This window comes from Patella vulgata, chromosome 8 (assembly GCF_932274485.2).
Source record: "Patella vulgata chromosome 8, xgPatVulg1.2, whole genome shotgun sequence".
Classification (NCBI taxonomy): domain Eukaryota; kingdom Metazoa; phylum Mollusca; class Gastropoda; family Patellidae; genus Patella; species Patella vulgata.
The window spans coordinates 4,527,415-4,540,222 of record NC_065886.2 but is presented as its reverse complement, the minus strand read 5'-3'; the positions used below and the strand labels follow the sequence as shown (position 1 = coordinate 4,540,222).

Genomic DNA, 12,808 nt, shown 5'->3' with positions numbered 1-12,808 from the left:
CAGAATACGTAATAGACAGTATTTTAAAATTGATACGTTGACAGACTGGGAGCAAATGGAGATCTTTTAGAATTGGTGTCGTGTGTTCATTTGGTTTAGTCTTGATTATGATCCGGGTTGCTTTGTTTTGAAGTCTCTGACGTCTTTTATTTTTATTTGTTATGTAGATTGTACAAAAATGAATTAGTGCAGTTAAGTCTTGATGTAACCGCAGTGTTTTCCAGCATTTTAGTCGTGTCACTATCAATGAAAGTTCTAATATTTCCAATATTATAAATCTGAAAATCATTGCTTATACACATGGCCGAGATTTGTTTTATTCATGTCCAGATTAGAGTCAAAATAAACACCAAGATTTATATTGCAAATTTGGTAGTTTTCTGTTTTAGATTTAAGTAGTTGCTGCCTGTTGCCAACCTTCATTATTTCAGTTTTGGCATCATTTAAATTTAATAAATTTGAGGGCATCCATTTACGGATATCTGATAAACAGGCCTAAAGTTGGCATATCTCAGATGGTTCAGAAGAAGGCTCAAAAGCTATATAAATTTGAGTGTCGTCGGTGTACAGATGGTAGTTAAGACCGTGTTTACGAATGACATTTAAGGAATACCCCACGTTAAATATGTGCATACGCTAAACACACCTATTTACAGTCAGTTTTCAAAATGAATTTCGCGCCCGTTTGTAGTTCTTTCCCTTGTAAATAAATTTTTAATTGGAATTTACGATTCAACAGAAGCACTCTTGTAGCTGTAAAATAAACGGCAATATATATGCTAATAAGAAGTGTATGTTTCAACACCATATCTTTCTACACGAGCTGTCAATAAATTGTTTATTGCATAAAACAGAAACATTTTGTTTATAACTGTGAAATAATATACGTATTTTATATGGTGTATTTTTACTCATAATTAAAGTAGTCAGGTAATGTGGAAATTTGCAACACGTTTTTACATCCTATCTTTCCCTATCCTGTCCAGAGAGAGGGAGAAATGGAGTTTAACGTCCACTCGACACAAACTAGGTCATTTCGGGACTAACATATGGTTTAATTTTATCTCAATAATTCGCTTGCGCGTAGGGGTCTTTAGCAGTGGGAGGAAACCGGAGGACCCGGAGAAAACCCACAGGGTTGGACAGGCAACCCTACTCCTTGTCACGTACAACAGGGGATTCCTATCCTGTCCAACCAATCAGTGAGTGATACTGAGCCACAAACGATTTGAAAATATTGAGTCTGACAAACATTAGAAAAACCCTAAACAAAATTCGAAGTCCTAAAAACGGTATAGGCAAAACAATGTAATCAGCAAATTGACTGTTCACCGTTAAAAATACACGACAAACAGTGGTAGCAGGTGTCCGGAAGAGTAAGCTTACCCTGCCTGGCGCCACACCCGCCTTAGCTGCATCCAAACTATTAGACGAAATCTCGGTAAAATAGTGTAAACATTGGTGTGCACGTAAAAGATCCCTTGACAGTTGGAATTTGATATAAGCGTAGGTCGTAGTGCCGCTGTCCGGGCAAATTTTCCCTCATAACATACTCTATAGGGTATGCCCGTCTTCATTAGCCCAGTTCAGAGCAGAACAGTGGCACGTTAAACTGCATTTCATTTCATTTCAACTTTGCATTTCAAAATTGTTTTCCCATGTATCATTAGTATTTATAATCAGTTTCAAAGGACACTATTAGTGTCAGCCATTATCATACATGTGATAGAACTAAAAAACACAACACAGTTTATTTGCAAAACAATCACTGGGTTATACACATTTAGCACGACGTTTCGACAAATATTCTCTTATCGTCTTCTATATAAATTGTGTGTTTTTTTAATGTGGTCAATCGCTAAATGCCACTCAAACATTATATTGTGATAGAGCTGGTTAAACACATTGTAAATATAATTTTAACACAGAGATCATCGCTACGATAGTAAGTTATATAGAAGGATAACTCTTGATTTCCATTTTTGCGTCACTTCCGTTTCTTTAAATCTTCGTTATGCTTCTATCGTAGCAATGATCTCAGTGTTAAAATTATTATATTTAGAATGTGTTTAACTAATAGTTAAACATAGTTAGATAATGTAAATGCAATTTGCTGAAAATTTCAGTCAAATTGATCCACTATGAACCGAGAAATAAACGATTGAAATTTCGGCTTAGCTTCGATCATCATTACTAAAGTCTGTACGATAAAAAACATAGTCTCAATCATCCATTTCATGATTAAATTATGAATGGAAGTCGAGCAGTAAATGGGATCATAATCCAGCAAATATCGCAGGCTAGCGATGCCACCTAGAGTTGATTATGGTCTGGATAAGTTAATTAATGTCTAATTAAAAATTTATATGTAACATTTCAGGCCTAAAAGAGACCTGCAATAGGCAGATTTAGCTCTTCCATAAATTATGTTTAATAAAGACAATGCCTTTTTCAAGGTAGCGTCCAGGGTAATATATAAGTGTGTGTGCGAGTGAAACAGCGTTATTTTACGCCCGCTTCCATCAAAGACAATATAATAAGTTGTTGTTTATTACAAATTTAAGGTCCAATACAATATAATATATGATATTATGGACAGGTTAATTTAATTAACCAGCACTTAATTAGTCAAAGCGATATAATGAGCTAATTGTTGATCAGTATTTTAATACCATGTACCGTTTATTGTTGGACAGGCAACGTCCACGAAGCCTTTAGAATTCTGTGTCGCGGCAAAAAATAGACCGGACAATCGTGACTAAAATAAAATTACCCCCCCCCCCCCCTTGCGCAATTACCAGTATTAAGTTTAAAAGCAAAGAAACAGAAATCAATTCATAATATTTTTATTAATTTTGCTACTCTTTTTTTGCAACCCATACATAGATATACTACTAACTGAAGATCGGGGTGTAAATGTATCAACACATCGTCTATGTTTACTTCGGATGCGTCCATGTGAATCCGAAAAAAAAAACATGTCGAGTTTTCGTTAAAAACCAACATAATAAAACACTATTTTAATTTTTATTTCTGCACAATTAATCATCATTCCGGACAGTATTATCTGAACTTTATTTTCATATTTTTAAAATCCTTCATACAAGCGGGAATATGGAGTATTAATCAAAACCAAAATGCTTATAAAAAACTACGAAAAAATTGAAATCGATCATTTCACAATTTTCAACTGCTGCATTTGGAAATTTCAAAATTCTAAACTGGATAAATTCGTCACTAACGGATAGGAATACTTATCGGGTTGAAAAATTACCATGTAACTATAAGAATATCGTAAATTCTAAGGAGGAACGAGTTCTAAAAATTAATCCGTATAAAATCCCGCTAAGTCAAAAATCACATCTCTTGATTTGCCGTTGACCAATGAGATCTCATTGTGTCTAGCGCGAGCGGCAGAGAAACCAACCAACGTGACTCGTTGCCTGTCCATCTATATACGGTCCCCATGGTTAAACCATTAGTATATACCATACAAATAGGAAGCCCTTAATAATTACATATAAAAATCAAAAGATCAAAGTAAAATAGGTAAATGGTAATCAGTACCCATAATGAAATTGGTGTTTACCAGTAATTAACGGGTTACACTATACAGCGGGTAATAATTATTATCATATTAATACATCTATAAGAGTAAGATATTAACATAGGTATACTGATGATAAAATATATAAATACACGTTTACACATTTTAAAATAATTTGTGTGTGGGTCTAGTCCATTTGTCATAATGCTTCACATGTGTAACAATATAGGGGGAGGGGGGACTAGGATTTAACGCCCAGGCACTCGACACAAACTAGGTCATTACGGGACTAACATATGGTTCAATTTTATTTCAATAATTTGCTTGCGCGTATGGGTCCTTAACAGTGGGTCCAAACCGGAGGACCAGGGGAATACCCACGAGGTTTGGCAGGCGAACCTACTCCCTGTCACGTACAACCGGGGAATCGAATCCACGCCAGCTGACTCAATGAGAAACCTTATGATACAACGTGCACGCTCTAACCATTAGGTCATTCAACCCCCGTAACAAAATAGGAGATCCTAACTAAACAACAACTGTAATATAACTTGATGGGCTATGGCTAAACATTCAGTTGTATGCATGAGGAAGGTATAATTAAAGTTGAAACTATAAAGAGATAAAGGTTTCTGGTTTTGAACAATGTTGAAATGAGAGAGAGATAACGAGAGAGAGAGAGAGAGAGAGAGAAATGGGGTTTAACGTCCACTCGACACACACTAGGTCGTTTCGGAACTAACACATGGTTCAATTTTATTTCAATCATTCGGTTGCGCGTAGGGGTCTTTAGCAGTGTGAGGAAACCGGAGGACCCGGAGAAAACCCACGAGGTTGGACAGGCGACCCTACTCCTTGTCACGTACAACCGGGGAATCGAAACCCAGCCCGTTGACTCAATGACAGACCGTATGATACAGCGCGCGCGTGCTAACCATTCGACCAACCCCCCTCATATTCAAATGATTTCTATATTAATGTTTTGTTATCACAAATTAAAGGTTGCATGAATATATTAAAAAGTTCCCTCCAAATTCCCATCATGCTAAGCAGCGTGACGCCATTTTTTGTAGAATTCCTTAGCATTTTTTTTAAGTACTCTTGAATACTTTGTAGAATTTGTAAGAATTAATGAATAGAATAGAGTTGAAAATAGCACCATTAATTGTAAGTAGATTTAGAGAATCATTTGTAGATCTTAATATGTATTTTCATTTAGTTTTTATCGTAAACAATGTTAATTAATAAATGGGTCGTAGTTGGTTGCTCTAATTGCCCATTGTCTATGGTACCTTGTGGGGGGTCCTGCCGTAACGTAATTTGAGCTATCTTGGAGACGGGAATGTGTGTGTGTATTCAAGGGAGACAACTACATTTAAAGCCAATACGTAAACAAATCGAAAGTAGTCGAAGGAACGGTTGAATTTGTATGAATAGTTAGATAATATGTTGTTATGTCTTTATTGTAGTGAATCACAGTATAGATTTTATATTCTATGCATTTCCACCTTTCAGCATAATTCCAAATTGTACATTTAGTTGAATCGTAGTTTACCAATTACCAGACGTCATAGTAGAATATTGAACTTTGTAGAAAATAGATAGAATTGATAATTGAAGAAATTATTGTGGAATATATATATAAAGCTGTGAATATAAACTTTTGGTGTTTTTATTCAGTATATACAGAATTTAACATTTATCCGTTAACAAACAATGTATATTGTTAGGTGTGACGGGGATCAAATCTGTGTGAAAATGTCCAAAACATGATAATTTAATTAAAAAACAGTTCTATATTTCGTTATGTTTTTCTATACTTTCGATGGCCTTCACTACTTGAAGATCTGACCGGCTGTAATAGGGGGTCGCGTCATGGGTTATACAAACGGCTTTTGGCCCCATGACGTCAGACATTCGATTAACCAATCAGCGTTGATGTTTCTAGTGGGATACATCCAGAACTCGCCTCAACAGACCGTTTCATTGGCTAATGCCTCGCATAAAGTGGAACGCAGGTTATATATAACACCTCTTCCTGATCCTAGTGTAATAAAGACAAGTAAAACGAAATTTTGAACTATAAAAAACGAAACGAAATAGGATCTGTGTTTTAATCAGATTGGGTCCTTTTGCTTCTTGATCAATTTAACCCCATAATAAGCTTCAAAAGGGCCTAGGCAAGGGCCAGGAACGGAAATAACACCAAATAAATCCCAAGTTAAACATGAGTAATACCCCAATTAACAATTTCCTCCAACCGTTTCACCCATATGTTGACACGATTCTCACTTGTAAATACAAACGTATGTTCTTCATCTCGAGCTGTTTTAATCCACAGAGCCTTACCACCTGAAAATATAAATAAATAAAATGAAATGGGGTTTAACGTCCTACTGTTCTGCCCCCCCCCCCCCTGGGCTTATGAAGACGGGCATACAACATACAATGTGTTATATCGAATTCCAACTGCCATGGGATCTGTTCGTTTACGTGCACGCCCATTTATACACGGGACCTCGGTGTTTCGTCTCATCCGAATGACTAGACAGCTGTCACTGTCAGACCTTCCGTCCTGCATCACTGACAAGGGGACACCACGTCGGAAAATCCCGATGCACTTTCCCGGCCAATGCAGGTATCGACTGAAAACATACAAATAATTATAGAGAAAGAGAGAAATTGGGTTTAACGTCCACTCGACACAAGCCAGGTCATTTCGGGACTAACTTATGATTTGCTTTTATTTCAATAATTCGCTTGCGCGTAGGGGTCTTTAGCATGGGGGGCGGAGGACCCGGAGAAAACCCACGAGGTTGGACAAGCGACCCTACTCCTTGTCCCGTACAACGGGGAATCGAAACCACGCCAGTTTAAAAACAATTATAATTGTGCAACAATGTTCTACACTTACGTCAGGGTGACTGTTTTAGCTATATACCATCACATCTAAATATATTGTTACACTTCGACTTATCTCTATGGGATTTTCCTGCGTGGATTCCCCTTGTCAGAGGTGCAGGATGAGGGAATGACAAGGACAGCTGTTATTTATTATAACATTTATATCATTCGTTTTTGTATGTTCTTAATAATTGTACTATTATAACTATCAATAGCAATGTATGTGGAGAGGGCATCGGTAAGTTTTCGTAACTTTTGTCCCAATCCGGGACCTCGGTTTTTCGTCCCATCCGAACGACAAGGACAGCTGTCTAGTCGTTCGGATGGGACGGAAAACCGAGGTCCCGTGTACACATTGGCGTGCACGAAACAAATATCCCTTGGCAGTTGGAATTCGATATAAGAGTAGGCCGTAGAGCCGCTGTCCGGGCAAAATTTCCCCTCATAGCACACTGTATGGCGTATACCTGTCTTCATTAGCCCAGTTTAGGAGCAGAACAGTAGGACGTTAAACCCCATTTCATTTCATTTCGTTAGTACTTTATTTATGCTTTAGTACAATAAACTATGTTTAAAACAAGGAAAACAGGTTTGCGGAAGTTAAATTATTAAAATTTTCTCCCGGCGGTCCCATCTCCGTCGACTGTAAACAATTGTGATTGGAATTCGAGTCGGCCACCTAAGTTGGGCTATAATCCGACCACTTTGAAGTTGTTGTATTCACGGGCCGGAATAGCAGAAACATGCGTTCCAAATATTTTCTTTTGAGGGTAGGGTGGGGTCCTACACGGTACGCTCCGCTCCTTCGTCCCTCGCAGGCACCCCCCCCCCCCGCCACATTCATCGAGTTGTACGCTTATACATCACGGGACCATATTTCTGGATTTATTTTTCTTTTTGTAAGAGGACACCGGTGAAACACCATCATAAAAGGCGTCTGGTTATTAAAAAAATTGGGGGGTTGGATATCCGAACGGTTAGCACGTGCGCGCTGTATCATAAGGCCTTTCATTTAGTCAACTGGCGTTGTTTCGAATCCCCGGTTGTACGTGACAAAGGAGTAGGGTCGCCTGTCCAACCTCGTGGGTTTTCTCCGGGTCCTCCGATTTACTCCCACTGCTAAAGACCCCTACGCGCAAGCAAATTATTGAAATAAAATTAAAACCATGTTAGTCCCGAAATGAACTAGTTTGTGTCGAGTGGACGTTAAACCCAACTTCTCTCTCTCTCTCTCTCTCTCTCTCTCTCTCTTAAAAAATTTAAAATTCACGCCATGATCCAAATTTATAAATAACCCAACCATATATTTATTGTTGATGTTATACATAACGTATACAATTTCACACACGGTCTTCTTTATATTATATATTATTATATTATTATTATTGACATACTTATTCACCAAGGAAGTTACTCAAATATCTATTTTATATTTACACGTGTGCAGGCGTTAAGGATGATAAAAGGCCTGACTACTAACTATTCATTTTATTCGTGTAAATCAGTGAAGTGTTACGATAGCAATAAAAAATGTTAATAGAACCGTCTTAATGCTAGGTGGCCACTATCACGATTCGCGCCAGGAAAATTTCCAAATTTTCTATTGGGCATTTGGAGGGGGGGGGGGGGTCCTACATGGTAAGCTCCGAACCTTCGCCTCTCGCTGACGACCGATATCGTCGCCTGTACCCTGAAAAGTTTTCGGTCATTTCATGTTCTGCAGGTAATTCTTTTGCCATCAAATGTTATATAAATTATTAATTAGACATTAATTGATCCATAGGATGATCGTAACATATAATCAATTCAAACACCATCGCGATTTATTAATTTAATTTAAATATTTATAATTGAGACTTTCTTTATTGTCGTAACAATGGTAGCAATGAAAATCGAGACTTCGCTACTCTTATGAAAACTTCCAACATGCTTAATTTAGCCCAGAATAAAGTAATTTGACTGAAATATTCAATATTTTCCGTTCCCATCATCTATTTTTAAACTATTATAGCTAGGCAAGTACTGTGAGTTCTTTATCCAAATCTTACACCATGCAACTTTAAGATGGTTGTAAATATAAGAACTGGTAACTCACCTTCTTTAGTTATGATGTGTATATTTGAAATAGCCTTAAAAGGGATGAACTCTGGTGTTTGATTTTCCGTTGTCCAGATTAAAGAGGTGCCTGTTTCTTCATTATCGGATAATGCTAGGTTTCCCTTACACGAATTGCCATTATCCCCTACTTTCACAAATATGTCTACAAATAGAACAAAAGAACAGATTGATACAAGACTTGTTATGCCATTATAGAACAAATAATCCTATAATATCTATAAATAGAGGTAATTAACACAGAGAGAGAGTGAGAGAGAGAGAGGGTGAGAGAGAGAGAGAGAGAGAGAAATGAAATGAAAATGAAATGAAATGGGGTTTAACGTCCTACTGTTCTGCTCCTATACTGGGCTAATGAAGACGGGCATACGCCATACAGTGTGCTATGAGGGAAATTTTGCCCGGGCAGCGGCACTATCGCCTATTCTTATATCGAATTCCAACTGCCAGGGGATCTTTTACGTGCATTCCAATATATACACGGGACCTCGGTTTTTCGTCTCATCCGAAGGACTAGACAGCTGTCCTTGTCAGGCCGGGGAAAGAGAGAGAGAGAGAGAGAGAGAGAGAGAGAGAGAGAGAGAGGGGGGTTTAACGTCCACTAGACACACACTAGGTCATTTCGGGACTAACACATGGTTCAATTTTATTTGAATAATTCGCTTGCGCAAGCGAATTATTGAAATAAAATTAAAACATATGTTAGTCCCGAAATGACCTAGTTTGTGTCGAGTGGACGTTAAACCACATTTCTCTCTCTCTCTCTCTCTCTCTCTCTCTCTTAACATGATCATGACAAAATGTTCTAATAATAATAATAATAACCACTCCTTACCATTTAAAATCATAAAATGTTTATCTTTTAAAATATAATCTTTCATTTCATTGATAGTTATCCGTTCATCTCTACCAACGATTCTCAACATCCTAGCAAATTTTTGCAGAATACTAGTGGTTTCTTCCAGTAAGTAAACATCCATTAAAGCCTGAAGCTGAATCTTTAAAATATCCCGTTCATGATCATAATAAAAGTTGAGGCAGGTTTCTTGAAACATCCCCGCTTCTTTGATTGGAGTCATTTGTATAGTATCTTGGCGTATTGTTTCTGTACATCGGTTTCGTACAAGATGGCGATTTAGTTGCTTTCGTGAGGATTTGTTAGCTAATTGTTCTATCTGAATGTACGGGAAGGCTGCCATTGACATACATTCAGTAATGATTCCTTCGTTTCCAGAAATGAAGCTGTATAATGGTGTGCTCTTTGGTGGAATGGTGCTGACTATTGGTATCAAGTTAGTCATAGACTCCACGGTGTTCTGGGCATCAGCATCAGCGATCAAACGTCTCTGGTCGCTTTCCATTGTAACTGTAACGTATTTGTTACGGGAGTAGAACGATAGTAACAGCTGATATAAAGATGTAACTAAACACAGTAGAGTGGTTTTTGTACAGATAGTCGTATAAAGTATCTTTCTACTGGTAAAAGATGAAAATGAAAGATAAGCTGTGTGGATACGATGGTTAAATTTCTTCACGTTTCGTTTCGTGGTTGAAAATGTTGATTTACGGATACGTTTTAAGAGTTGCTTGCTCCATAGTTGTTTTAATGGTGAATCATTTGATGTAAGATAGCGATCCAATGCTTGGAAAGCGGATCTTGTATGATCACACCTTAAATCAAAAATCGTTTTCCGTTTACCCATTATTTTCATGATATCAATAAAACCCTCCACAAACAACTGTGCAGCTCTAAAATCAAAACCCACTCGGTGGAATATAAACCGAATCGATAGAAACGGTTTTGTTGCAAATGTAAATCGAACAGGTCCGTGTTTACTCAGATCAAAATCTCCAAAACATTTATCCAGACTTTGCATTTCATCATCCAGTTTATCAACGATATTATAGTCTAATGCTTGCTTTGTGGAGAGAATTTTTCTTCGAACAGACGGAGTGATAGTAGAACCGCCATGTTGAATTGTTTCAAATCCGGTATGGGCAATTGGCTGCGCTGATATCGCAAGTTTTAGGATTTCTAAAACCTCGTCGAAGCGAAGGGAAAGTCCATTAAAGTACACATCAGTATATAACAGTAAAGCTGTACTCTGTTTGTGTTTGGTATACAAATTAAAATAGAATTGTTCTGTGGGAGAAAGTCTGGTTTCATCAACATCAGCGTGACCTTGGCCTTCAACCATTTTGATTACCTGTAAGAATATCAGGGGAAATGCAATAACGATTTGATTACCTGTAAGGATATTAGGTGAAATGTAACGACGATTTGATTACCTGTAATATCAGGTGAAATGTAATAACGATTTGCGAACTGTACCATGGAATCTACAAGGTATTAGTTTATAGTTCAATATAAAATACAAATGTGACGTCATACTTTGATGTTAGCGTATCATTATTTTAAATAATGACACAGGCAACATTAAGGTTAGGGGAAGTGATTGTTGGCGAGATTGTACGTTAGGGTTAGTTTAAGCGTTAGGGCTAGGTCCGGGATTAGGTTTAAGAACTTTGGGGAGAGGTTACGTCTCACATAAGCACTGACCTAGGATGATGAAAATTCAGTCCGTGATATTTCTTGGTTTTATAAAAATACATACAATAAATTGAATTTTATATATTGAAACAACCCTTGTGGCTAACGCCGCCGTGTTGCATCAGTAAGTAATACCGTAATGTCTTGCTCACACATAATGTATGTGAATATCAAAGTAATTAAATAATATGCAACTAAATGTCAGATATTTTAAAAGTGTGTTTTCTTACCTTGAACAGGTACGATGACAAACTATATATGAACACTACTATTACTACAGGTAGATATTAATACAATCAACATTAAACACCACACCCTTACATCCTCTCTTATCAACTTTGTGTGTAATTCTATATTCACCCAAAATGAACAAATTATAAATTTCTTTACCTGCTGAGCAAGTTATTTTTACTAATAGACATACACTCCCCTGAAACATTAAAGAAAGAGATGTATTCAATATAACTTTGGTTAATGTTAGTAGCTCGTCACGCACTGAATATGCACATTTATTTGGTTAGGTTAAATGAAAGTTACTCTCAATTGATCAAATAGGATAGTATGAATTAACGGTGTGTCGGGGTAATGAGGGAGGGTGGGGTTTAACGTTCACCCGACACAAACTAGGTCATATCGGGACTAACATATGGTTCAATTTTATTTCAATAATTCGCTTGCGCGTAGGGGTCTTTAGCGGTGGGAGAAAACCGGGGAATCGAAACCACGTCAGTTGACTCAATTACAGACTTTATGATACAGCGCGCACGCGCTAACCATTCGGCCATCACCCCCCCCCCCCAGCCCCCCCCACCCCACCCCCCGGGGATAAAGAAAAAGGCTGAAAAGAATAGCCATTCTGGTGAATAAAATGTTCATATGTGTAATTGTTAATTTTAAAGAGGCATTAAGGTAGGTTAGATAAAGAGTTGAAAATTCTCGCTATAATAGTTAAAAAATAGATAACGTAAAGCGAATACATGTATGCTCAAAAGTTTAGGCAAATTGTTCCACTCTGACCCGAGATATTAGCGATGGGGTTTTAATGTCCTACTGTTCTGCGCCCACAGGCCCAATGAAGACAGGTGTACGCCACACAGTGTGCTACGAGGCAAATTTAGCCCGGAAAGTATGGAATACCAAACAGCTCTTTATTCTTAGTTCTTAATTCTTAGTTCTTAATTCATAATCCTTATTCTTATTTCTTTATTTGTTGGGGGGGGGGGGGGTAGCTGAATGGTTAGCGTGCGCGCGCTGTATCATAAAGTCTGTCATTGAGTCGACTGGCGTGGTTTCGAATCCCCGGTTGTACGTGACAACCGCGTGGGTTTTGCGCAAGCGAATTATTTAAATAAAATTAAACCATATGTTAGTCCCGAAATAACCTAGTTTGTGTCGAGTGGACGTTAAACCCCACCTCTCTCTCTCTCTCTCTCTCTCTCTCTCTTCATTTGTTGTCGTATTCCGACATTTGTACTTGAAAATCAACATTTGTATCCTAAATCAATATTTGTTTTACATATCAGATATTTGTCGTAAAAAAATTGTAAATTGTATTTTTGTTTAATTTAATTTTAGTTATATAAAGATAAAATTTATTTTTGAAAATCAAAAAATTTGCCTACATTTACATTTCTTCAGATACATACAACGAAAAACAAATCTCGAACAACAAATTTCCAAATACAAATCTT

At 37.4% G+C, this 12,808-nt stretch overlaps 1 protein-coding gene across 1 annotated transcript; it reads right to left on the bottom strand.

Moving 5' to 3' along the window:
* Positions 1 to 1,772: 1,772 nt before the first annotated feature.
* Positions 1,773 to 11,473, bottom strand: LOC126829917 (uncharacterized). Its single transcript, XM_050560092.2, has 4 exons — positions 11,348 to 11,473; positions 9,402 to 10,773; positions 8,547 to 8,711; positions 1,773 to 5,899 (listed from the first exon to the last, which is right to left on the bottom strand). The coding sequence occupies exons 2-4, from the start codon at positions 10,762 to 10,764 to the stop codon at positions 5,769 to 5,771; spliced, it is 1,659 nt and encodes a 552-aa protein (XP_050416049.1). The 5' UTR covers positions 10,765 to 10,773; positions 11,348 to 11,473; the 3' UTR covers positions 1,773 to 5,768.
* Positions 11,474 to 12,808: the final 1,335 nt, after the last annotated feature.

What these genes read in the sequence shown, in the direction of transcription:
- LOC126829917 (XM_050560092.2), bottom strand. Translation starts at nt 10,764, where the DNA reads ATGGTTGAAGGCCAAGGTCACGCTGATGTTGATGAAACCAGACTTTCT. An exon ending in ACATTTTATGATTTTAAATG is followed by an intron (nt 8,712 to 9,401) that starts GTAAGGAGTGGT and finishes TTCTATTTGTAG; the next exon opens with ACATATTTGTGAAAGTAGGG. An exon ending in ACACATCATAACTAAAGAAG is followed by an intron (nt 5,900 to 8,546) that starts GTGAGTTACCAG and finishes TTATATTTTCAG; the next exon opens with GTGGTAAGGCTCTGTGGATT.